Source organism: Lipophrys pholis (genome assembly GCF_963383615.2).
Source record: "Lipophrys pholis genome assembly, chromosome: 20".
Classification (NCBI taxonomy): Eukaryota; Metazoa; Chordata; class Actinopteri; order Blenniiformes; family Blenniidae; genus Lipophrys; species Lipophrys pholis.
In genome coordinates, this window is record NC_137648.1 from 18488720 (window position 1) to 18516651 (window position 27932).

At 44.9% G+C, this 27932-nt stretch overlaps 1 protein-coding gene across 1 annotated transcript in view; it reads left to right on the forward strand.

Annotated features, from left to right (window-relative positions):
* Positions 1 to 27932, forward strand: part of LOC308125596 (partitioning defective 3 homolog) — a gene marked incomplete at its 5' end in the record, with an annotated part of 413756 nt that overhangs the window by 286895 nt on the left and 98929 nt on the right. Inside the window, 2 exons of the mRNA XM_080489471.1 lie at positions 2146 to 2368; positions 26800 to 26928. Of these exons, the coding sequence (XP_080345597.1) occupies positions 2146 to 2368; positions 26800 to 26928 (352 nt within the window). The remainder of the gene's footprint in view (positions 1 to 2145; positions 2369 to 26799; positions 26929 to 27932) is intronic.

The window sequence follows — 27932 nt, forward strand, 5'->3', positions numbered from 1 at the left end:
GAATGAATGGCTGAAAGACTGAACGTACAAAAGGAGTAGGTGGAATAGAAACGTATTAAATCTTCTTTTGTTATGGTCTCTACATCCAAAAATTACACATATGCCCAAAAAAATGAATATTTTTAAAAATTGGATGTTTTAAAAGTGTTTTAGAGGAGGCAGAATTAACGGTATTTGTTTTTCAACATGAAATCCTGCAGCCTGTCTCAGGCCGCATTTCCACGGCAACTCTTCAAGCCAAAACAAATCGTTTTGGTGTTTTCACTTTCAGAAAAGTTTCGCATTTTCCCGTCAACGTTTTGAAAACGACGTCCGATTCCCCAGAAACGGCAGGGACGCTGAAAACGATTTGGTTAATTGAAAATCAATTACACTCTATTTCTAAAGCGCCAAGTTTTTAACACATACCTATCTATGCACACTTGGCTGAAGCCCTCTGGGAGCCCCCGGATTACAATGTTTAGTGCGATATCTGCAGCTTGGCATCATTAAGCAGTTGCAACATTAGCACCGCTGCTAATCTCGGGTCATGTGAATAGGCAGATCCGGCTCGCAGCTGCTATTTGCCACCGAGGCTCTTAAGTGGATGATAAGCAGGCGGCAGATTGAGCGATAGCGCCGACACCCATCCAGAACCTGCGCCCAAATCTGTGGAGGTAGAGAAAACAGAAGGGGGGGGGGGGGGGGAACTGCATAATCGAGCTGATTTTAAACTCCCGGCTCGTCGTGTTGTGATCCCGGTAATTTCCTCCGAGATGGCAGCTGAAAAGAAATAGCTGATAGCTCCTCAGATCGCAAGAGAAAACAAACCCCGCCGTTCATCCTTGATATGTGAACCCCCCCACCCCCCGCTTCCTCCCACACCGTCAGTCCGCCTCGTCAGGTATGGCAAGAATCTATCAGCCTCTCCCTCACGATAAGCGTTTTTACTCTCCCCCCCATCAAAGTGAGGAAATTACTGGACGGCGCGCGTGACTGTGACTTTTATTCTGAAGGACATCCACCTCACTGATGCAGCGTCAGACAGAAGCCACGTCGTTTCCGCAGCTCACTATATCTGCAATTAAGATCCCAGCGAGCCACACCACACCAAGATTATTTAAATGTATAATTACTGACAGATTAATTACATTTTGCACATCGGTTCTGATTAGATGTGATGGAAATTTTGAGTTTAATCAACCTTGCATCACCTAAGGAGTTTGGTTCCAGTTTGATGTGTGGATTGAAATGAGTTCAGACATAATTAAGAAGCTGCTTTGTATGAGTCTCATTGTATTTTTTTTATTTTTTAATTGTAAGAAGAGGAAAAAGTTCTGTCGCGATCTTTGTGAAATGTACACAGCTGGAATAACTTGAGGCTTTAAGCTGAGTGAGAATGCGTTCAGCAGAATATAATCCTCAATGGGTTGTGCTGTGTAAATATAGCCTGCGCTAATGAGGCACACAAATTCAGTGTGTTTTGTTCAAAGCCGCTGCTCCTTGTGGGACACGGATTTCTTTATTTTATAATAGTCGCTACCAAAAGAAGGAAGCGTCTGATTTCTAACACCGCTTCAGGGATCTATGGGGAGCTGGCTGGAATCTAAAACCACGTTTTACATGACAATGTTTCATGTGAAAACGCGTCGTTTCTTTGTTTCGGAAAAGTTTCACATCAATGTTTTCAGTGTAGTGTTCCTGTTGGGCCACTAGTGGGTGCACACAAGCATGCAGCAGTACGCTACAAACATTAACAGTGGGAGAATACGGACATTCTAGTGGACAGACGACCAAGTTGGATTGTTATTACAGTGTAAGTTGCACTTTCATTTCCATGGGGGCGAAGTGTTTTTGGCATCGGAGCATTTCCAAAAAGTTGCGTTTTCCCCCTGTTTCCACGGAGGCTGTTGGAGCATTTTGAAAAAGTTGCATTTTCCACTTATTTACCGTGGCCATGGGTCACATGCGCAGTAGCAGCGTTTCCGCAGTGAGTTTTCTAAAAGTTCCACTTTGGAAGCCATTTTCAAAAAAGTCTTGTGGTTCCAACCACCATTATCTTTCAGGTTTGGGTTATTTATTTCGCACACATTAACAAAAATGGTACAAATAGGGAATTTCATCCCCTTTCTCTCGCTCACCATCCGTCTCGCGTTTTCCTTCCAGTGGACGAGGACACGGAGGGAAGCATCCGGTCCGGCCGCGAGTCGACGTCGACCAGCGGCGACCTCGCCGTGGGGCCGAGCGTGAACGGAAACCTCACCAGAGACGACAAGGACCGCAAAGAGCGAGCCTCGATGAAGGAGAAGAAGAAGCCGGAGCGCGAGAGAGACAAGGACAAGAACAAACCCAAGAAAGGCGTTCTGAAGGGTCTGGGCGAGATGTTCAGGTAATGAACCGATCAACCCCCCCCCCCACCACCATCGTGTGTGTGTGTGTGTGTGTGTGTGTGTGTGTGTGTGTGTGTGTGTGTGTGTGTGTGTGTGTGTGTGTGTGTGTGTGTGTGTGTGTGTGTGTGTGTGTGTGTGTGTGTCGCCCCGAGCAACGCTCACTATCTGCTTTATTTAATTCCACTCAACAAGGTTCTCCACCGGATCATACAGAATGTGAATGCGTTCTCTGAGCTAATCAGGGACCCTTGAACCCTGTGAGGTGTGGGGAGACGATGGGGGCGGGTTATCGACCTCGAGGGCCTCTGGCACTTTTGAGTCAGATTATTTTTAATAAGGGCGCCATGTTTTATTCATAATCCCAGCCGCGTATCCAAACACGCTCAGCATTTGTTAACCAGCAGACAATGTTCAGGGAGCACGCGGGTGCTACTGGGAGAGCTGTGACTCGATTCAGGGAGTTAAAAAATAAAAAATCCTTAAAGATGATCAAATCCACTGCAGGTTATAATTGTTGCCCGTGGCTGCTACTCATCACACACTCCTAAAATTTCAGAAGCGTCATTCTGCTTTTAGCATCTTTCAGGCAGTCATCTTTTAAGAAAAACCACAAGAACAATTATTACAACAACAATTTAGTTTTCAGGCAGATAAAAGTAAAATTTTCGGGAAAAGTGTTATTTAACTCCAACTTTCTCTTGGAAAGTTGGGGGTTTTGAAGGTTAGATATCGGTCAACCTGTTATGACTATTCAAATATTTAGGATATGTAGGATTACTGGACAGGATCCTCATGATGTTACAGATGAAGCCTCTCAGTCATCAAGATTCGATTCCCGTATTTTCCAGACTATAATCCGCTACTTTTTCACACACTTTAAACCCTGTGGCATAAACAACGACGTGGCTAATTTATGTGTTTTTTCTGGATTAACAAGCTTCATTCTGCCGGGTGATGTGTTCAGGTGCATCACGTAAATCTTTATTTTTTTTTTCTTTTTAAATTTGGTGGTTGTGGCTTATACTCAGGTTCAATTCAATTCAACGTTATTTATGTAGCACCACATTCCCTTTCCACCGTCGCATAGGTGGCTCAGAGGTGGCGGCTTTCTGCTTTTTCAGTTGGGGTGAGAGGATAGACGGGAGAAAAGGATCCGACAGGCAGATTGGATTAGGGATTCAGGTGCGAGCAATAGTCCAGAAACTACGGTAAATCTTAAAGCAGGGGTGTCAATCACATTTTAGTTTAGGAGTCAAACAGAGTGAGCTGGAGTGGGCTGGAGTGGTAAGATAGTGCCATAATAACCTCATTTAAACAATAGAGTTTTTCTTTGTCGTTGCCCAACGTATACGGAATCAAAATGTCTCTATTTTTGCAAATCATTTAACAGAATGACTACTTTCTGCAGTGAAATGTCCCCTCCCCCCCAAAAAAACACCCACATAACTGCTGTATTTTGCATGTTTTTACAAACCTTGGGCCGGATTGGAGCCTGTCCTTCGACCATTTTGGCCCACGAGCGTCATATTGTCTCGTACTCAAACAAAGTTCTTCACCTTGGAGAGAGTCACTCTGAACGACAGAATGAACACAGTCAGTAACATGCAAAGAGTCTTGGTGAAAACCAACGTCCTGCGGGGCATCCATCCCGTGTGTCTGAGTGCAAGAGTCACATTAATTATTTCAATTCGGGCGCACATTTAAACGCGGCATAAATTAACGGCGGAGGCGGCACGAGCCGTTATCGTGCCGTTGAGTTGTTTTCCTGTGGATTAGTTTAATGGGATTAGGTAGCGTATCGCGGCGCGCGGCTCAGTAATGAACAATAAAAGACGACAAGTGTGTTTCGAGGTCACGACTGAGGAACGCGGGAAGCTCTCTCATCTCATTTTCACTTTTGTTTGGTGGCTTTCTTTGCATCCCGCGATGTAGAAGTATCGGGGAATGACGCGGTGTGAAGAGAAGGAGCTCGTTTAATGAAAGCCGAGACTTGCGCCACAGGTTTGACCTTTTTGAGCAGCACGTGGAACGTTGGGCCCCGCGCCTGCTGCCCTACTTGGCCTCATCATCGTTCTTCATTATCTCTGAGTGCCACAGCCACTTAAGAGTTGGCACGCGGCGGGGCCTCGTTGACTCGGCGCTCCCCCTCCCTCACCTCCGCTCCATACATCCACCTCCGGGACCTCGGTGGAACCTGAATGCAGAGCGGCAGCGCTCTCAATGGGTGTCACTCTTTTTTGTTTTCCCCTCCTCTCCGCGGCTTCGACTCCTCAAACGGTTTGTCGACTGGAGTCGTGACAGCTCTCACTCCGACACATCTGTCTGCACTGTCCCCCTCTGTTCTCATCCCGCTTTCTCACAGTCTGACAAAGTTTAGAAACGGCAAAGAGTAAGTTGAGAATAAAATAGAAACTTTTTTTTTTTTTTCTTTTTCTCAAAAAAGCTAAATGCCTGCCGGTCAAAAAGGGAGTGAAAGCACTGTCTGGTGTGTGACTCACTTTCACAGCAGTTTATTTTTGCAAAAGTTTCGACTGATTTCAGGAGGGAGAAGTTTTTACTGTGAACGACAAAGTCTAGCTGAGAGGAACTGAGGCCCGGTTTAGACGACAGCGTTTTCAAGCGAAAACTGAAAACTTCAGTTGAGTTTTGGGTTTCTGTTTACATGACAACAGCGATCGGAGCCACTGCAAAGGCAACTTTATGAAAACGGCTCACCCCTGTCTCCATGGAAACAGGGGGGAATGCGACTTTCTGAAATGCTACTACTGCACACGTGTCCATATTCACCTGGGACCTGGGACAGTCACCGTAATAACAGTCCAACTTGATTGTCTGCTCATATCGTACTCGTACTTGTTAATCTTGTTAATGTGCTTCTTTTTGTGGGTTTATTGCAAAAACTTTGCAACACTGCCAACTTGTGGCCTGGCGTAATTTTCAATGTTTCTACGTTTCCAGGTAAACACATCGTTTCAAAATGGTGCTGCCTAAACACAAAACTTTTTCTGAAACCAAAACACAAAAATGATGCGTTTTTACTTGAAACGTTGTGTAAACGGGGCCTAAAGACTCACACATCACTAAACATCACGAAGCCCCGTCACTCTTAGAATTTTTCCCATGCAGACGGCGCCTTAAAAGAATTACTCAAAATGATGTAGTACATATGCCAGGGTTATAGGTGGCGCTGTAACTCTGCCACCAAAATTCACCAACTTCTGCAGCTCGATCGATCCAGCATGAAGCCGCCATTGTTGTTCAGTGACAAAGAGGAGGGTCACGGGGTTATAGGTCGAGAGGTGGAGCAATGAGATCATCGTTTTCAGCAAATGTGCGGCAAGGTGGCGTTTTAAAATACCTCCACTCTGGAACTCTTTTCACAAGAACCCCGTTTTTGTGGATGATCGGGCAAAAATGATGCGGTTGCGTGAAAACGCCGTCGTCGTTTGGACTCGGCCGAAGTTCCACTCAGCGTCTCAGCTTTAACACATCAAAAAGACAGCGTGGTTGGGTTGATCCTTTGCGCCGCTTGTCTCTGTGCTTCCCATTTGCATAAAACAGACGGCCACAAGCACGCGTTCTCCCGCATTTCGCACCACGCGCATATCTTCCGCCCACATTTCTCCCTCCGAGGAGATTTCAAGGAGCTTGCGGCACGCTGCAATTTAAGCTCATTTGCATGCGGGCCTTTGGACAGCCTGATGAGCGCGTAGCGCACGTCCACTTAATGGACAGCCTGATTGGGAGTGCATTAACATGAGAGCCAGGAGAAAAGGGAGATGACCTAATATAGAGGGGGAGAGAGGAGGGAGATAAATACAAGAATGAAACTGTGCAAAAGAAAATTGACTGCCTAAAGCCCAGCTACCCTCATGCTCCAGATTCATATACTGGTATATAGCGCTGTACCGTCCAGTAATGTACATCTTAGAATCTTATGAATGGATAGATAGCAGTGTGCATGTATGCATAGTATGGACGAGCTGCCCGCGGCGGATCAGAGTTATTCTAAGGTTGTCTGCTGCAGGCGCGTATCACTGCGTCCACGTCTGCATCCAGTGCATGGCGGCGTTGCATTAATCCCCCCCCCCCCCAAAAAAAAAGAAAAAATATTATGCATGATTATTCATGTCCTTTCTAGTGGATAACATGTGATCATTACTTTCCAGTCGTATTGGGTTTGTTCTGATGTTTGGAGCTTTGCTTGCTCCAGGGCTCGGTTAGCATGCTAGCAGATAACAGCGTGTCGGCCGGCATTTAGAAAAACTAATGACGTGTTTTTCTGCTCCGGGACGGACTGACCTCGTCCTTCAGAGCTTCAGCTCCATCATCTCATGTGGTTATGATTGCATGTGACAGTGTTGTGCGTATCGAAATTAGATTATTATAGTTCTACCTGAAGCGGTGAGCTGGAATTTGATAATATATTTCACAATAAAGGAGTTACCGGTTACGATAGAATTTCCAATTCCTCATTTATGTTGTTTATGCTCATCATAAAAATTTACTTTATGTTGAAACTTTTGTCATTTTCGGTAATAATTGTGAAACATCATACAAAAACGTACATTTGTTTCAAAACTTATTCTCGACACCACAACCCAGAAAAACGTTTAAGTTAAATTTAAGGGTTATTATGGCACTGTTTTACCAGTCCAGCCCACCCAAGATAAAAATGGACTTTATGTGACCCCCGAATCAAAAGGAGTTTGACGCCACCTGCTCTTGTAATATAATAGAATAATGAGATCCAAGTAAATCAGATATAAAGTAGTGACTTGTTGTTGAAAACATTTGTTTTTCTAATTGTTTATATTGTTTTCAACACTCTCCAGCAACATCTTGAGTCTCACATAATTTACACAATTCACATAATTTAGATTTATATAGGTTTCGAGGTTCATTCCACACTTTCATCTACACCAACTCTAAAACTTGGAATTTATTTCACCAAAAAGGAATCTGTTGTCTCAGATAATGTCAAAAATACAGTGATCTAGGACTAAAAAAAATTTATGTATAGTGCAATGGAAGAGTTATAATTACAATATATAAAGAGGTTCAATGTTCCACACATCTGATTCAAAGTAATTCTCACAATTTTGTAGTTTTCCACATGACTGTGAATTTAGAGTTTGTGTATTTGAGCACTATTGCTATGATACTTCGAACAGTCCTCATTCATCTGTTTTGCCATGTGATTATATATGAGCATCACCCTCAGAATAGTAGCAGGTGGAGGCTGTGAAACTGGAAGGAAGGACTGAGATGGGAAATGGGGAGCGTTGGGGGGGGGGGGGGGCTGGAGCGTGTGCACTGGAGTGAACTGGGGCACCGAGGGAGAGTGGGAAAGGAGGATGAAAAGGAAAGAGAGAGAGTGGGGGGGTGAGAAAAGAAGGCAGTCACGGCATCGTGCTACTGTCTGCCTGCAGGGAGCATCATCTGTGTGTGTGTGTGTGTGTGTGTGTGTGTGTGTGTGTGTGTGTGTGTGTGTGTGTGTGTGTGTGTCCAGGTGCATGTGAATTTGCATGTTTGTGCACATGGATTGCATATTTGCCGTGTGTACAGATGAAAAGACGGCGTTAATGGGCTCTGGCATCTCACCCCCCCCAACCAATCTGATAAGTGGCATGCCTCACGCCGAGCCATCAGCCGACACTGGAGCTCAGTGTGACAGCCGCCCTCCGCCCCTCCTCCCTTCACCCCCCCACCCTCCCACCTCCAGGGAGTGTGTGTGTGTGTGTTTGTATATGCGTGTGTGTGTGTGTGTGTGTGTGTGTGTGTGTGTGTGTGTGTGTGTGTGTGTGTGTGTGTGTGTGTGTGTGTGTGTGTGTTTGTATATGTGTGTGTGTGTTTGTATATGTGTGTGTGTTGCCTCCTCTTCCCCTCTCAGGACTGCACAGGCAGAGTGGAGGGGAGAGCAGTGAAAGGATGGAGTGGAAGACACTTTCTACCCTTCCATCTTTATTATTCCTCGGCGTTTAGGGATTGCGCTCGGAGCCCGGGGGTGCACGTGCGCGCACACGGCACGGCGCCACGAGAGGACAATCTCCTCCCGCACGAGAGTGGGTAGTTAGCGTGTTCGCATGCAGCTCCGCGTTGCCGCACCGTACGATTCCTTCTGCTCGCGTGGGTGTGAGCGGCTGATGGCGGGTAACCGGCTTGATCATTAGCACGCTGACACGGCACACAAATCAGCTTGGCTTTTTATTACTCTGCACGCACGCACGCGCACGCACGCGCACACACACACACACACACACACACACACACACACACACACACACACACACACACACACACACACACACACACACACACACACACACACACACACACACACACAGGAAGATGCCTGCTGTATCCAGCACGCACGCTTTTCTAAGTGTAACACCCGCCCATCAGCCTTTCCACTTCCCTCAACGCGCACACACACACACTCACATATGCTCGTAGTATTATGCCACAGTTGATTTGGAGACAGCAATTAGCCGCCTCCACATGTGGGCCCTGACATCTGCTGAATGTAATCTGAGAGAAAATGATAATTGTTCTTCTTTTGCTGTGCCTCACTCATCACCACGTCTGTGCTGCGTTGGTAAAGACAGACCACAGCGTCGGGCAGGACCTGAGAAGGAGCGCCCTCCCAGAGTGATGCGTTGAATCCCAATAATTCAGTTAAGGTTAATTACATGAAATAACATTTTAAAAAAAGCAATGTAACACACCATCAGGGTTTTGAAAAGCAATGAAAGCACATTTGACCGTATGAAACAATGTGTAATCATGTGCTGGATGGATTATACTTCATCAGTTCAAGAGGAAAATATTTCAAGTTCAATGAATATCAATGAAAAATACTTCTCCTGGGTACTCGTTTTTTCTTTTCTGTTTTAGATTGAGCTGTTAGCTGTGGAATTCTTTTGTTATTTTGTAGACTGACACTGTAAGCAGATATTTACGGCCGCATTTCAAGTGAAAGCACATAGTTTTTGCTTGTTGATTCCAGAAAAGTTTAGAGGGCAATGTTTTAAAAATGATTTATTTCCCCCGTTTCCATGGAGACGGAGTTGGAGCATTCTTGAAAAGTTCCACCTTGGGCATCATGATAAAAAAAAATTGCATTTTCAGTGGCTCTGAGCACCGTTGTCGTGTAAACAGACACCCAAAACAAAACGAGGTTGACAATTCGATCCTGTCCTCATATAAATATTCCTCCGTCCCCATGTTGCTGCCTTTCAAAAGAGCCCCTTGACTGCCACTCAACTCCATTAGCATCAACATGTGACAGTGACATGAGCAATGCCCTTCAAGACTGATGAAGCATTCATAACATGCTTAATAATAGAAGTCTATTTACCTCCGTCACTGTGATGTTCAAGAGCAGAAAATCCTCACATTCTCTTTGTTCCATGTCGACAGAGTCTGCTCGTCTTAATTCTGTCTGTTCGGAGTCCTTATTTCTATCCAAGTCCCCATATTTCTCAGTACATTAACAATACCTGCTGTATAAATACGACACGCCCAGTATTTTGTGAGCAAGAGCACCTGCAGCTTTTTGGATGAAGATGCCTCAAATTTAACGGTGTCTCGATTCCTATCTCCACCTTCCGAAACGTGGAAGTCCAAAGTTTCTCTCAATGATGGACAAACATTTTGCATTGCATCTGTCTGCGCCAGAGTGAAGAGACGAGCGGAAGTTTAAGTGTCTACTTCCAAAACATGACGGACTTATGTGCTCTGGTGGAGCATTAGCCACTGCTCTCATGAATTTTGATCCTCCGTTGAAGTGTCGGGCTCCACAGTGGTGCAGTGGTTAACACTCTGGCCTCACAGCGAGAAGGTCGTGGATTCAAATACTGTTTGGGCCTATCTGTGTGTAGTTTGCATGTTCTTTCTTCCTCTTGAAGCGCCCGTAGAGCTGATGGCTTCACACCAGCTATTCGGGAAGTTTGAAGTGCTGCCGATCCACTTTGCTGTCCCTGCGGATTGGCTGAATGGAATTTGGACAGCTCGTCTTCTCTGCCCCCGTCTCGCGCCGGATAAATATTTCAGAGGCGACTCTGCGGTGAACTTTGGCAGTTTTCGCCAAGTGCAAAGTCATGCCTCAATATCACCTTCAAATGGCTGCACAGCTAAAAGAAATATCATGTCACCGAGGGCGGCATGAAGGGAGCAGGTCAGCCTTTTCAAGTCGCCCCCACCCCCACCCCCACCCCCCTCCGCCGTCGACCGTGTCTTCAAAGTTCATTCATGATCCCCGCCGACTTTAAAGTGGGGGTCGTCTTCTTTTCTTTTTTTAGTTTTGGTAGGTGAACTTCCAGCTCTCACAAAAGTCCTGTGAAAGTGACATACCATCACGCTCCTGCCAGTCATGGACCAAAGAGGCTTAACGGGGGGCCAAACAGCTAACAACGGAAAGCCCCCCCCCCCCACTGAGAAGATTAGCACCACTGACACAGAAAGTTGGAGATGAAAACAGTAAAACAAGAAAGCCAGGTTAAATGCAGTCTGCACTTTGTGTCCGAGATCAAAAAACTGAATGTCAACATCTCATTTCCATTTGGGGGGGGGCATTCAGATCCAGGGGGGGGATGCTGAGAGATGGGATTAGGTGAGGTTGGGGGGGGTTGGTTTGACCACCATGCGAGAATGAGAGATGGAGGTGGGGGCAGGGTGGGTCTGGCTGTCCGGTTACACTTCCTCTGCTTTCGGCCACTCGATGCAAATGTAATTGGGCAGCCCTGAAGCCTCTGTCAGACAAGCTCCGGAGTAATTAGGTTTCCAATGATCATGCAGCGCTGCAAGATAGACCTTGATGTAGAGGGAGTAATGGGGAGGCCAGTGTGTGTTTGTGTGTGTGTGTGTGCATGTGCGAGAGTGAGGTGGTGTTGCACGATGGAGTTAATTGAATCTGAAATCTTGTCGGCCTGAAATGAGATCCACTGACGTCTCGCGCGCCGCGTCTCCTGCAGAGGGCTGCAAACACGACTGAATTCATAAAGTGTGTTATTAAAGAGCTCAAATTAAGTGTAGCAGCGCACCCCTCCATCCTCCACCAGGCCCATGACTACTAATGATCCAACCCCAGTGGAATCTCCGCCAGACGCACCGATGGAAACCCAAGACTCCCCGTTTTTTTTTTCTCCTGGCCTCCCGTCTTTTTTCTCTCCGTCCATCATCTCTCCTTTTCATCAGCCTCATTTGCTTTTTTTTTGCGGGGGGGGGGGGGGGGGGGGGTAACCTCTAGTGTTTCTCAACTACCTCCCTCTGTGTGATATTTGTTGTTTCACACTTTGAGACACTTTGAAGTTTGTTTGTTTTTTTCCGCCCGGGCTCCAGATCGCTTTGATCAATCAGACAAAGGCTGTTCAATGCGAGTGAGTCGACTCTCTGAGGATAGGCACATTTGAAAATAATGAGAAAACATTAAGAACACGTATATGGATCTGAGAGCAGCACAATCCCATTTAGTTCTGTTTTTTTTCTAAATAGTACAAATGAACCACAAATGCCCAACCCCCCACACCCCACCGCCCTCGTAATAAACCACGTTAAATGTATGTTTTTGTCCGGGGGAGGAAAAACAAAGTATAGGATGAGTTAGAAATGCAGAGCATGTTTGATATTACAGAGACAGAGGTGAGAAATGCACATGGGAGAATCTATTTATTTCCCCCTATGTGCTATGCAAATGAGGCGGGCCGCCTGCTACAGTAGGAGTCATTACTAGTCTGCTCAGCCATCCAGCAGGCTTAGCATGTAATGAAACACAGGCCTTTGGCTGAAATGACCTTTCCCATTTGCCGCGCTCCCACCTGCTGGCGCGCGCACACACCTTAACATGTCAGCGAGAGGATGACTGCTGGGAAAGAGACAATCACGGGTGGGGGGGGCAAGGGGGGAAAGGAGGGCCGGGAAAATTGCTTTTGAATCACAAAGGTAATATCAATCGATGTTGAATTACACTTCTGATTTCCATCAAAGGTAACCAATTAAAGCCTGGAAACCATATCGTTCGTGTTCTGCCAGCATCTTGACATGTGTTCGGCATGTAAAGAGAAAATGTCATTTTTTATTTATTTATTTTTTTCTCAGATTTCCTCCCGCCCATGCTTTTAGTTTGTGCTTGTCAGATAAATAGGGATTCTTTTCATGCTCAGATCAGGATTTCGTTCCCCTCCGTGTTTGTCATGAAAGAATCTTAATTGGGTTCTCAGCGCCATACCAACACGTGGGAGAGTCTCAGCCCTCATCCACACCCGCAACCCCACCCTTCAGCTAAGGAGGAAGGAGAGAATATAAGGCTAAGAGAGGAGGAGGAGAGAGGATGTGTTGATGGATGATATCAGATAAAGGCCAAGTAATCACACCATCGTGACATAAAAGATAACTCTAACCACACCTGTGTCCAAAATGGAAATCACGGAATTTATATCAGCCCCACCTGTTGTAAGACCGTATCTATGTGTTGGCAAGGAGTTTGGTCTGTAGTTCATCGGAACAGGTTCATCTTTCTTAAATTACTTCAATTCCCACAAAGCAAATTCACCTTTCACAGGTGACGGTGGAAAGGAAAAAACTCTGGAGAACCAGACTCAGAGGTGGAAACTTTCTGCTGTTTTGGATCCAAGTTAGAGAATAGACAGAGGGTTATCTACCCAATATCTCTTCAATATCTTCATACAGAAGTTCTCTTTCAATGTACCTTGCTGACATTAATTGTACCATTGAACCAGTTGATTTTCTGCACACAGTCACGTTTGTATTGAGCAACTTCACTGTACTTTTTGGTGCTGATGCAGTAAATCAACATATGTGTGTGTGACTTTTGATATATTTTGTGTCCATATACCATTGATTTTGTTGCCTAATGAATGCTCTAAGCTGCTTTTATAATGTGATTTATGGTGTTACAATTCTGTTCTTGCCTGTGTTTTTTTTCTTTTTCTTTTTCTACTATTGTAGAAGAGGAGTGTCCGGGGTTATTTATCTAACCTCGCTAGTGATGTATGGTCACTACTCCGGAGATTCCTCAGGATTCCTCCTCTTGCTCATCCTCACTTTATTCACCATTACTGTCAATCCCTCCCTGGTTTCATCCCATGTATCCCCACACATACCCCTCCCCTCTTTCCTTCCCTTCCCCTTCCCAGTTGCCCTGGAGATTCATTGTGGCATTGACAGAAAGACCTCTCCCGTCTCCCGCTGAATGCTGGGAGGGATGTTTATCACGGATCAGCAGTTCTGCTGTCTCTGTTCTCCAGTGGACTCAAAACGCACAGCCCGGGCCGGTGTGCGTCCGTGCCTGTACTTCACAGTCTGACGTTCACGAGACTGGAAGAGCCTGCTTTACGTCTTCCCCTCGCCCGTCCTCTGGTTGAGAATCTCAGGAAACTTGACACTCTGAGCGTCACATTGATCTCAAGGCTCATCAGCGTGCAAATTAGTTAAGAAAAAGCTTGTATAATCAATTGTAACAGACAAGAAGTATCCTGAATGAAGCTAATTTGATTTAATCTTATATTATGACAATAATCATGGGCTGCTTTTTTTCTCACACCGACTCCTCATAATGCGTCCCGGAGGTGGAAGTACTTTATACACATTTTGCAGCAGCAGTCTCTTATGAGTTTCTGCACATAAGTCATAGTTTTTAACCACAATTCCAAATATTCTGCGCTTCCTCCGTTGGCGTCGTTAGAAGAGCTGAGCCGACTTTTGGCTCGCCGAATGCTGACTGCATGTGTTTGAGGCGCGTGGCAGAAGCCGAGCCGAGGACACACAGAGAGTGGCAGTGATCAGAATGGCCCATTAGGAATGCACTGTGCCGTACTGTATCTAGGTCACAGCCCGAGCCACCTACTGTAGCTCTTCCCTCCTTCCCCCTCCTCCTCCTCCTCCTCCTCCTCCTCCTCCTCCTCCTCCTCCTGCATGTGTAGACAAGACCGGCAAGCCATTAGCCAAACATGAGTGCATGTATGCATATCAGCATATGAGCTTGTATTTTTATTTTTTTTTACACAGTTTGTGACTCATCACGGCATTTGAAGGCCGATTATGCCCACGCGTAAAGTGAGAGAATGAGAGTGCATAAGATGATTACAAGTTGTGACGGTGTCGCGCACAAGGCCTTGAATCCATATCCCAACTTCCCCTCGGAGCGCGTTTCAGCAAATTGTCCTTCAGGAAACTCCCTGCTCGCTGCACTCGTACACTTTAACAAATGGATGAATGAATGTGTTTAGACTGTTTATTTGTGTTGTAATGAGAGGCTTTAATCAGCGGTGTCAAGGATTTGAAAACGTTCCTCCGAGCGTGTGCACAAGCCGCCCTCCTCTTCTCCATTCCTTCGCGGGCACGCAGCCCCTGTGATTTATGTGGAACATTAAAGGCAATCATGTCGGGCCGAGCCTCGTCCTTTGTATCACGCAGGATGTTTGAAATATAGAAAAGCCAAGCTTGTCCCTTGATATTTGGGCGTGCACATGACGATAAAACATGCGGACGCTTGCGTGTTCCTGCTTCTGCCGGGATATGAAAAATTAGCACAACGGTATGAATGAATGAAGACTAGTTGTTCTTCTCCCCCACTTTAGAAAAATCTACTTTAGAGAAATGCTGATGCAGAGTCTCACAAACACATATATTAACACATAGGCCCTGTTTGCAAGTGAAAACTTCTGTTGTGTTTTGGGTGTCCGTTTCCATGAGAACGATGCTCGGAAACACTGAAAATGGAACTTTTTGAAATTGGCTCTTAAGGTGGAACGCTCCATTGTCTCCAGGGCAACGGGGTAAAACATAGCTTTTGTGCAACACTGCTAGTACACATAAAGTAAATAGTTTTTCTGCACATGCGAGAGTAGATGGACAATAAGAACAATGGCAGCCTCTCGAGTGTCATGACTCCCAGTCCGTATCCTCCCACCTACTATATGTATTTTTCCCCCATATGGGTCTCCTGTACTTCCATGTGTATATTTACATATATTTATATACTTATATGAACATGGTCTATTCTCTTGTGTGCCACGGTTCTAATTATCTTTAGCGAATTGTGTAATGTGGAGCTGCTGTGATGACCTAACTACATTGTTTTCAAAACTTTGCCGTGTGAATGGTGAACTTTTCTGAAACCGAAACACAAAAACAATGTTGTCACTTGAAATGTTGTCATAAACGGGGCCTCAATCAGTTCACCACTTGATATTCATAGTTTAAAGGGGTCATATTCACTTTCTAAAGGTTTTCCAACAGTAATAATCATCCCCATACCTGGAATGACGGCCCGGAATTGAAGAAAGTCTGTCCTCTCTCTCCCTGGCTTGTTTCAGTTTTTAAAAAGTGTGTTGCTCCAACCAGCCAATCAGAAATCAAACCCTATATAGTGTCATCAGGGCTTTTGGCCTATCTGATCAAGGTAGGCCCTCCCTTTGACTCCTCCCACAATTAGGCAGCTCTGCTCTGGCACATGGCACCACGAGAGGAAGTACTTCCTCCTCTTCCCAACATGGACATGTGTGGGAGGAGCCATTCCAGCTCACACAGACACAGCAGATTCTGAATGTAGCTCCTATGATCCAAGATTCAAATGAGAGTAAAATCAAGGAAAGGTTGGATTTGGGGCAGTGAACTTTGAATACAACGTTTTTGGACCAACGAGACCATGTGAATGTGTTGAAAAGCTGAATAATATGACTCCTTTAAAGAGTTTAAAGGCGAAAAAAAGACTTTCAGCCGTTGAGTCTGATGTAATGCCAATGTCTTGGATGATGCTGCCGCTCTGTTTGTATCTGTAGTCTATCTGGTCTCTGCCAGACTGTACAAAAAACATTTCTCAATAAGAACGGATTAAGTCTGATACTGCAATTTAAAAAAATATACCCCCCCCCCCACACACACACACACACACACAAACTCAGTGGAAGCACAATAAGATATCTGTAGGCTGGGATGCCACCCAAAAATAACCCTGCGGCAAAATGTGACTGACCATTCTCCACAGATTATGTTTTCGTCCCAGAATTTTTTTTTCGCTTTTATCTTCCTCTTCCTGTTATTTTAAGGGTGTCAGGTTTGTCGGTGGATAAGAAGTGCCCACGAGGCACTGTTTGTCCTCGGCTATCTGTGCCGACTCACAACTAGACCACCGCTGGATGTAGTTGTTGATCAGAGAATTGGACACGCCAACAAGCTTGGGAAACGGTTGGGGAAAAAAAAAAAAAGTGCAAGCCAGAGAGATAAATTGTGAAAGAGAAGCGTGAAGAGAGAGGAGGAGGGGCGGGTTGCTAGTAGCAGAAGCAACATGAAATAGTAAGCGACATCGAGGGGAAAGAAGATGGATTCAAGACCGAAAACAATTTTCTGAAAGTGTGGTATTGCATCGGTTTCCCTGCCTTTCGTAAAATCTCGATTTCCATATAATAACCTCTTTATGGTAAACAGGTAGGAGAGAGATATTTGTCTGGAAAGAAACCGTTTAGATAGAACGTCATGTGTTGGTGTACAGTCCATACACCTGTAAATAGTTTATCTCTTTCAGTCATTTTATCGAGAGAGACACCGCATCCACGCAATGTGATGGAATCTTCCATTTTATTTATTTATTTATTTATTTATTTATTTATTTATTTATTTATTTATTTTTGTTCAGCAGCTGGTAGGCCTGAGAGGCGTAGAAGTTTCTGGTTATAATCATTTCTCCTCTACCTCACCTGTGCCCCCCCCCCGGGGGAGAGAGGGTGGGAGGGTGAGGGGGTCATGAATAAATGCATGTCATGCCTCCCCGGTGCAGAACAACGCCGCTTGCCCACACAGGATGAACCATTTCGACTCCCATCCTCCGCCGACCAGCGCCGTCCCTCTCGCCATCTCCCCAGTTTCCACACCACGGGAGGAAATCGATTGGTTTTGTGCGCACAGATTCCTTGTCCAATGAGGCGGCAGCACAGCAATGTCATATCTTGCTGTGACCTGTAACAGACAGAGTAAAAAAAAAAAAAAGTAAAGAAACGTGCAACTGCATTAAGGGCGGTGGTGTTTTGAAGGCACGCTCCATATCTTCAAACCCTCGACAAGATGGCGCAGGGTGTTAGCTTATCTCATGCGTGCATTGATGAATCTCAAGCCTTTCTCGACAGGCTCTTGAGGAAAACACTCTTCTGAAGGGAAATTTTAAATTCTGGTCTGAACGAGTCGAGCACTGACGGACACTACAGGTTGCAGATAATGGGTTCTGCTGGGAGGTGGATAATCGGCCGGCTGCAGTCGGAGCCCGGGGGAAAAGATGGCCGAACGGTGCTCCCGTACCTCGCCATCGGGCCAGTGTCCCAGGAAACCATGCCGAGGCCACTCAACGATAGCAAATGCCCCCTTTAATGCCCGTTAATGACCACTGGGTCACCGTGTGAGTCCCACAGCAGAAAATACTCTCCTCTGACTGTCTTGGAGTTTGTTTGTTTTTTTCTTCCTTGTTGGTCTTTTTACAAGATTTCCTCAGTTTCTCAGCCTAGGTGGGGAGTATTTACACACCACAGCTGTAGCAATGCTTATCCGGTGAAGAGGAATGACAAATGTGGCCATCCTAACAAGGCGCTATTAAAATTCCATGTCACTGTCAGTATTTTGCCTGAGGTGCAGTAGTATTCTGAAATCATGCAGTGCTCCATATTGACATGGCTTGGTGAAAATGGGTGGAAAAAAACCCCCCAAAAAACCCACAAGTCTTAGCCTGTGTATGTGTGTATTCATCTTATAAGTCAGAAATGTGTGGCTTTACTTGCCAACATTGGATAAATATTAAAAAGAAATCTTAATTTTCCTATCATCGTGAAGCAGAATTCACCAAGAGTTGAATTGTTCACCCACTAACAGGGAACGTGAGCTGGGATTAGACCGTCGTGAGACAGGTTAGTTTTACCCTACTGGCGATGTGTCGTTGCAATAGTAACTGTGCATTGAACTGGAGGAGCATCTAGTCCAGGGATGTTCTACACATTTTAGTTCACAGGTCATAAACAACACAATTCAACACAAGTGGGCTGAACCGATAAAATAATGCCTTAATAACCTTTAAATTTAAACTCGAAAATTGGTCTTCTATTGTGGTGCAGAGCATAGGTGATGAAAAAAAATTCCTATCTTTTCCCAAAGCCAAACAATTACTTCCAGAAAATTACAACAATGTCAATATAAAGTCAATTTCATTAAAACCTTGTGGTGCAAAATACTGTGAAATGTAAAAAATAGAAGTGTTTTGCCAGTTTTCTAGCTTCAGAAATTAGTTTTTAAAAAAAACAGGTTTTCTTGTTGGTTTGGTGGGCCGGATTAGAGCCTTTTCCAGGCCGGTTTTGGCCCACAGACCTTATGTTTGACACCCCTGATCTTGTCTGTCTTCAGTCCAACAAGACAGACAATATCAGGAAAAGGAACCTGGAACCACAAACAGAACAAGGCCTGAAGCTCTTTGAAACCATTAACTCACAGACTATAATTATAACTGTAGTGAAGGACAGACTGGACGCGATAGAGCTTCTCAACCGTGACTTCAAATCCAAGAATGGGATTATTTAAATCCTATAACTGTTGTACTTTTTCTTTTGTACTTCTCGCCATCAATATGATGGCGATAACATTTTTCGACTGAGTGCGGAAAAAAAAAAAAAAAGCATTTAATTATTGGGCTTTATAGATTAGCACCATGAAATTCAGAGGTGGAGGCACAGTTATTTATTTTCTTCTTGACTGCTACAAATAGTTTGAGGGCTCAGACACCACATCAGACGCTTGTCACGCGGAGGGAGGACTTCGCCCCAGGAGATTTGGATTAACTTTCAGGTTGGCCGAGCAGAAACCGTAATGATTCTCTCAGTCTCCCCTTGAAATTATCTTCTCATCACTTACTCAAATTGATAGATGCAGCCTTTTTTCTTCTTCTTCTTCTTCTTCTTCTTCTTCTTCTTCTTCTTCTTCTTCTTCTTCTTCTTCTTCTTCTACTTCTTCTTCTTCTTCTTCTTCTTCTTCTTCTTCTTCTTCTTCTTCTCTCTTTCTGGCTCATCTGGTTGTGTTGGGAGGTTTGAATAATGCTGAAAGATTGGCCACCTTGCGGGATGAGGTCAAAGCAGGCGGCCCGGCACGTCCGTGTTTTTGAAACGGCACAAATTTTAGAGGGAATAGAGAGCTCTATCCCGGAGACAGCGTCTCGCTGTGAGCAAAGCGCGAAAAATTCCCCACGGAAGATGTCAAAACAGATTAGCTCACGTCAAATCAACTCCCCAGATTAAATGATTGTAACAATCAAACTGGCTTTGAGGCTTTGCATAATTGACTTTTCTCCCTTCTCTTTGGAAATTCTCTCTTTTGACTCTTTACTCCTCTGTTGTGTTGCAGCCTTGAAGAATTATTACCCTGTAAATCGATGAAGATGATGTATGAGGTGTCCACTGCGGGTGGAATAAACCCTTCTGCTTTCTGTGCTATATGATGATATATGTTTTTATTTTTTTTAATGCAGTACCTATTTACTGAACTTCTCCAGTAAAAGCAGACACACACAGTCCAACCTGGTACTTGGTAAAATTCCTAATGCGCAGCCATATTTGCAAGTGTTTTATTTATTACTTGCATCATGAACGCTTAAATTCAAATCTCAGTCTTTCATCACTGCAGCTGCCGTCGTATCATTAATAAAGCAAATGTTATATACGACTGTCACATGTTGGATAACACACCATCCAAATGGGATTTGATAGCCGATCTGTCACTATCAGGGCCAAACGCTGACGGATAGCAGCCCAAAACTCATAAATATCCCACACATCTGTCAGCATCCTCTCTGTGCGTCTCTATAGTCCCGATCAAATCTGCACATCGCTCAGCTGCTCTGTTTCTCGCGCCGTCCGAACCGAACGTGTCCCTGCCCAGACATTTTGGTTATCGACCGCTCATCTCCCCGAGGTCCTTTGTCTTCCTCAGAATTTGCGTATTCATCAGAGTCAGCTGCTGTTTGCCACACTGTGCTGGATGCTTAGGAACGCGTCATTAAACAGGCCTTTAGTCTGGTGGACTGGAGCGGAAAGAGAATCGGGGGTGTTAATGGCGTACTGTTGTGGTCGCTGGCTATAGGGGAGAAGTTAGGCTACGGCTGTTGCTCAAATAGTGACCTGAACGGTTATTTAACACAATAATTGTAATTTAAAGGTCTCTTTTCTATGCAAAACCCTGAAAACAAAGGGTTTCACGAAAGGTCCAGACTTGGACCCCGTTTACAGGACAGCGTTTCAAATGAAAAGGCATCGTTTTAGCATTTTCGTTTTGGAAAAGTTTTGCGGTTACACAACAAAGTTTTGAAAATGATGTCTGTGTATGCGGAAATGGCAGAAATGCAAAAAAAAAAAAAAAGAAATGCAGTGAGCATGCTAAGTGGTATGGAATGAAACCACAAACTCACAGCGAAGAGATCAATATGTTCCAAACATTAACCGTCCCTGGAGTACAGGGATATTCATATGAAGAGACGACCAAGTTAGATTGCCATTCAGGATGACTCAACTATAAAACTACCAAGTCCCAGGAGAATATGGCCCGGGAGTCTTGAAACTCTGGAGGCAAACATTGTTCTTATTGTCCATCTACTCGGACACAGGCAGAAAAGGTTTTCCCCCGTTTCCACAGAGACCCAGAGTCGTTTTCAAAAAGTTTCAAGTTGTCTCTGCCTTACCGGGTTGGGGGGGGCGGTGGGTGGGCCTGTTCCCGGGGGTGCGGTGGGACTCGCCGCCGGGGTTGGGGGGGCTCTCGGCCCGCTCGGCCCGGGGGCCCTGCTCCGGCCTTTTCTCGGCTTGGCGGCTTGGGTCGGGGCCTGGGGCCCTGTGCCCTTTGTCCTTCTCTTGTGGGCCCCTCTTGCCTGGGGGGGATTCCTCTCTGCATTCTCCGTCGGGTGCTTTTTGGGCGGGGGCGGGGCTCTCTGGGGTGGTTCGCTGGGGTCTCCCCGGGCCTGGGGGGCTTCTGTCTGCCGGGGTGGCGGTGTCCGGGCGCGGTGGCCTCGGACCCCGGGGTGTCACCACGGGTCCCCCCACAACAGTTCCGGCCACACCCAGTGGACAAGCCACACACACTCACATACACGCACACACACACACACACACTTTCACTCCTCACGAAAGGTGCTTCTGAAGTTGCTTGTTGTCTGTCATCATTTGCTCAAACTTTAAAAATCATGTTCCTCTTTTGTTGTTGCCTCTTTGTTATTTCATGTTCCTGCTTCACGTTACTGTCTAGATAGAGCTGCTCAGGCTGGTTAAATCTAGGAAATCATCTTACTGTCTAGATAGAGCTGCTCAGGCTGGTTCAATCTAATAACAGTTGGAAAGTATTTGGATGAGTGTGATTATTGCAAATAATATATGTAGCACAACAAGGACATTGTATGTTATCCCCTTCCCCCCACCCCCCTCCCCCCTCGACTTTCTTCTCTCTCTTCTCTTCTCTCTCTCTTTGTGCGTTCCCCCCCGGTCGTGTACGGCAGCCATGCCAGCTTCTGACGGAGAAGGCAACAGGAGGAGACTCCAGGTCTCTCCCTGTTGCAAGACCAAAAACTGTTCTGACTCCGAAGGCTCTCAATCACATCATATTGTTGGCCCAAGCTGCCGAACAGGACAAGGGCAAAAAAAAAAAAAAAAAAAAAGTTTCAAGTTGGAAGCCATTTTCAAAAACTTGCGCCTTCATTGCCGTGTAAACGGACACACGAAACGGATCTAAAGTTTTCAATTTCTCGCATAAATAGGGTCTTAATGTTGAACGCAAAATCCTGTCATATCAGTTTTGCCTCGGCACTGTCTTAAAAAGTGAAAATGCACGACCTTTCAAACTTCATCTTCATGAAGACTTCAAATAGTGGAAGACTCCGATACGTTTTAAATAACTGAAGACACTTGGGGTGCATATTCCAGCAGGATTTCATCTTTAAAAGTATAGTTACACTTTATTTTGGCTCCCAAACTTTCCTGGGCAGTGCAAGTTGCTCCATTTCATTTCCACCTGCCAGTCAATACGTTATTACCAAGCCTCATCAGGCTCCCTCTCAGTGCCACTATTCTGATGCCAGTCCAGATTAATGCTGAGGTGCCAATAGTAACCGAAGAGCCTCACAGAGTCTCTTCTTCCCGCCTGACACTGATTAACTCCTGATCATTACTGTGTTTCATCGGCCTCGCTTCATTCCTCACAAAAGACTCTTATCTCTAGGTGCAGGTAGAAAAGTCGATGTGTTTTTTATACGCTTGCATCGAGAATCTCTGCGTTTCCTTGGGAGGAGAGTGAACGTGAAAAGGGATACGCTGGTGTCTGTGCATGTGTGAAGTCCTTCTGGATAATCCCGTGTTCCAGCGAAGTTCCCACGGGCTCGATCCGGGCTTTTTCAAGTGAAGGGCAAAGCCACGCCGCCAGTGAACCAGCAAATGTCCCGATGGCCCTCTAATAGCTGTGGTAGCATTGTCCCTCTCCTCCGCCCCGGCTTTGATCCGGGCCCTCCTTCTCAGGCCACTCGTGACGGGGGAATAGCCTTTCTCATGGCGGCCGCTGTCCAGCCCGAGTCCCGCCCAGCTTAATCCGCCAATATGTTCCATTATAACAACCCCACTTTATTGATGTTGATCCAAAAGACGAAGAAAAAAAATGTTTATGGCAGAAGTTTATCTCCCACGTGGTTATTTCATGTTTTATTTTATTTATTTATTTGTTTGAGCTGGCTGGTTAGAGGAAAAATTATGTAGAGTAAGGTGAATTTCCCAGAGGAAGTTAATGAAAGTCCTTGAAGTGAGGCGAGAGAGAAGCTGTCACCTGCCGCGGTGATAGATAGCGGGCTCATTATTATTAGCATTCCCGGCCCTCGCTTGGAGTTTTATGCCTTTCCAGAGCCATTCTTTGATTAATTAATCAGGTAATGTATGCTATCGGTGCTACAAACGAGCCCCTTCCTCCTCTCCTGGGCTCTAGTACACAGTGACAAACCGGTATCTCCCCCCATGGCCACAACACGTTTAAAAGATTATGTTTCCAAAGCACCCCCCCCCCCCCCCCCCCCCCCCCCCACGCCAAAAGAAAAGCCCTTTTTTTTTGCACAAAATACCAGGTTGCTTTTAATGTAAAGTAGAATAATAAACATCCGTGAGGGGACCAGTCTCCCATTTCATGAATATATTTTGCTTCCACTGGCCCAAAGTCAACCTTGTCTGATGTAATTTTTTTTCAGCTTTTAGAGAAAGTTTTCAAACTGTCAAATAAAGCTCTGCTACTTGGAAGGTAAAAATAAACGGGAAGCGAAGCGCCGTGCGGCTGGCAGACTGCAAAGCTTTAATGCTTCCTCTGTCAGAAATTGAACAGGACTGCAGAAAAAAGCCCGGGCGGACCATCACAATAAATGTCTGCCTGTACAATGCGAGAACATTGACTTGCGTGATGTAATGTAAACACTCAATAAAATCCGGTCCTTTTTGAATTTCTTCTCACTTGTGTGCACGAGCCCAGATGTATGCACTTTAATGTTTTGCTATTACTTTATATTCACAGTCATAAAATGTGCACTTTTTGTTTTTTTTTTAACTTTCAAAACATGTTTCGAAGCTACATTAAACAAAACTGGGCATTCAGACATAAGCACATTTTCAGTAATCCGACCTTTAAACATTGACATTTGCTGGACGGGCTTTCTGTTTAGCAGCTCATTAAAGTGTTTCTCTGTTCCCAGTTTGTATCAAAACTTTACTCTAACCAGATGTTATGGTATCTGAATCAGCACAATAGCAGCAGATACTGAGACCCTTTTTACACGACAGCATTTCAAGTGAAAACGCGTAGTTTTTACATTTTTGTCTCAGAAAACTTTTGTGCTTACATGGCAACGTTTTGAATGTTCGTTTCACCTGGAACGCTGAAAACGATGTAGTTAATATGTTGGCCCACGCGTTGTTGGTTGCTTTTGTAATGACATCTCACACACACACACGCTATAGACATTAGCAATGGGAATATACAGATATTTGTACGTACAGATGAAATTGAATTGCTATCACGAGTAAAGCTCAACTATTAAACTACCAAGTCCCAGGAGAATATGGACTGGGAGCCATGACACTCTGGAGGCCGCCAATTTTGTTATTGTCCACCAACTGAGCATGTGCAGAAGAATGAGTTACTACAACCGTGTGTATGAGCAGTTGCAGCGTTTTTCCTGGTTTCCATGGAGACAGAATCAACGCATATTTGTAAAGTTCCACTTTGGGAGCCGTTTTCAAAAAGTTGGATTTTTCAGTGGCTCCGAGCGATGTCACGTGTGATTCATTACAAAAACAAACCAATAGCACCACCTTGTGGCCTGGCAGACTAACTACATCGTTTTCAGTATTTCTGCGTTTCCATATAAGTATCATTTTAACAATGCTGCCGTGTGGATGCAAAACTTTCTCTGAATCATAAAAACAATGGTTTTCACTTGAAACGGGGCCCTAATGAATCACTTTCTATTGACGTTAACCGCATGCTATGCTTAATGGGCCACATTACAGTGAAATATAGATCTTTAACCCTCTCATTAGTGAAATCTACAGTGATAGCTCACAAGCTGACAGGAGAAACAATTAAGCAAATAACATACATTAAACTTGTAATGGAGTAGGATATAGTGTTAGAAAACAAGCGACAATTATAGAGGCGCATAAGGATCTAAGTAAGACTATATATTTTCAATGTAGAACTTTGAATCCATGCATAATAAATTGACAGCTCAACCTTCAATACGCCCACACATCAGCATTTATCTTTGCCACAATAAGACACGAGACCTTTTTTTTATACTCCTACAAAGCCGAGAGTAAAGCAACTGAAACTCACCTGTACCAACACTAAACAGGGAGTCTTTAACCGCCTGCACTTCTGAAGTCAGGACAGATGATGGGATTGTTTAGCCGTCACGCACTCAACATGAGAGACAAATTTCATCCACAGATCTTTCAGATAACTGGAAGAGCATGATGGGATGCGCCCCCTTGGATCGGCACACAGCTCTGATGTTCTAATGGCTGCATTCTGTAGAGGCTTATTTAATTACGCTTTGCATGCACGTCCGTATTGAGATCCACTTACTGGAGATCAAAGAAGTTGGGGTAATGCGCAGGATGTGTCGTGCAGATGTTCCTCTATCTCTGTCAAGTGACCCTCACATGCACTTGGTGGATTTTTGGTAATCCATCTCTTTTATATTTACTGCTGTTTTGCACTTCCTCCACAGCTGACATCAGACCACCACCTGTTTGGTCACATCAGAGGTGCTTTCTTATCCCGCATGTATGAAACATAGTGGTTTTTGAGTTACATTGACATGATTGATAAAATGGACTCAGATAAAACAGATACGCTCACTTTAATTATGAAGGCTACCCTGGCTTACCCTCACCTAACCAGAAAGATCTCATGATTTTATTGTTACTGCTGTTATTAACATTATTTCCAATGCCAGTGAGGTTGTCCATTTCTTTGTTTGTGCACTTTGCTTATCAATTGACTGAATTCCTGGCTCTTATGTAAACCACGGGTGTCAAACAGAGGCCACATACAGCCCAAGTTCATCTTGAGCGGGTCAAATAGTGCCATAATAACCTTTAAAAAATATTTAGTTTGTTTTTGTTGTGGCATGTGATGAGTATATGTGATGAGTATATGTGATGGAAATGGCTTTATTTTTGCAAAAAACAAACAATTGCTCCAAACACGGCTACAATCTCAACATAAATCCAATTTTATTGATACATTCTGGTACAAAATTCAGTGAAATGTCAAAAAGACTTCTCAAATAACTGTTGCATTATGCAAGTTATTTTTTTTAATTCGCCCTGACAACATGGCTTTGAGGTTAATGCTAGTTTGCTCACTGTGATCTGTGTCCATTACTCTTAAGAAATTTAAATACAGAAATTATGTTTTCTTTCAAATGTTTATATTTCTGGCTTTGGCGACTTCATCCTCGATCTCGGGAAGCAGAGTTTTACCTTTAGTGCTTCTAAGTCTCTTGAACAGCTTCTCTGCTGCACTTAATGGAGGTCCGTCAGATCGGGGATTGACTCCGTTGAGTTATCTCTTCATATGGTTTGATGTGTTCTGATTGAATTTTTGTAAGAGACGCCAAGTTATTCCTTCAATAAGAAAACGGGCATGTGCGACGGCTCCCTCCGAGCTGTCTCCTCAGTGCAAACCCAATCTGGAGATTTTGACAGTTTGACACTTTAATTTCCTTCTGAGCATTTCACCTGAAGTTTTCTGGACAAAGAAAGAGCCATACTCCTCTGGGGAAAAAAAAAATAAATAAAAAAAAATCCATATTGGGTTTGAAATTATTAAAACTCAGGCCTCAGTTTAATCCTCCCTGTCTTTTTCTCAGGTTTGGAAAGCACCGGAGGGATGATCAGCCAGAGGACAGGGTGGAGAGGAGGAACTCCACTAAGTCTAAAGCTGAAGACGTTCAAGCGACGGAGGAGGAGACCTTGCGAATGAGGCTCGAACAAGAGAGGTGAGTGCACACACAGAGAGCTATGCCTCGCTAAAAGCCCCAACAATTAAGTCCCGACGCAACAAAAGAGGGTGGAAGAGGAGGGGGAAAAAAAAAATAAAAAACTGCTGCTGACCGGAAAATTAGCAAACTACCTAATTAACAAAATGGCAGAGCCAGGTTGCGTGATTCTGGGAAAGCACTCGGATGTCAATTTGTGAAACGTCCCTTTCTTTTATATCAGGACATTAAATAGATCATTTATGGATTGTTGTTGCTGGTGCCATTCAGAGGCGCTGACCTCCTAATGGTGCTCGGAGGCCCCCGTGGATTCAACATGATTGAATGGCGCTCATTGTAATAGTGAAATCGATGGAGCCCGGCGTTAGTCTGCTCCTGCAGCTTTGCCCAGGTTGTTAATCGCCCAAGAATACACTGTTTCTTCATTTTGTCCGCCCCGTCTTGGCTCTGAGTCCTCCAAACATTTTTTTGCAGACGGCGGGGAGGGGAGGTCCGGGTGAATGAGGCAGGGCATTGGTTTTACTCACACGTACCTCATCCCTCACAAATGAGCCTCATTTAATTCTCTCCAGTGTGTGGCAAGACAATACCGTTGGCGAGGTTGCGTGAAAAGACAGCTTCCTGACTCCATTGTTCCCGATCAGCCAAATGAACTCAGTAATCAAACTGCTGTCGGTAATGACAGCTAATTGAATAGAAACAATAGAGCTTGATGGTGCTCCCTCTCGCAGAGAAAGGCATCGCACGGCGGCTGCAAAACAGTGCAAACACAAACAAGCGTGCGCACGGATGGGGAAACAAGGAAACCGGTCACAAAGGCCCTCTTACCCCACTGAATGGAACATCTGGATAGCCTCGCTCAAAGAGGCAGGACAAGGTTTCTGTTCGGTATTCAGAGTGACGGCCGTCTCGATTGAGGGCGGGAGAACCTCTGGCTTAAGGCCCAACACATTTTCCCGGGTGCCACCCCGGAGACCAGCTTCTCCAACAAGATCTGTCCCCGT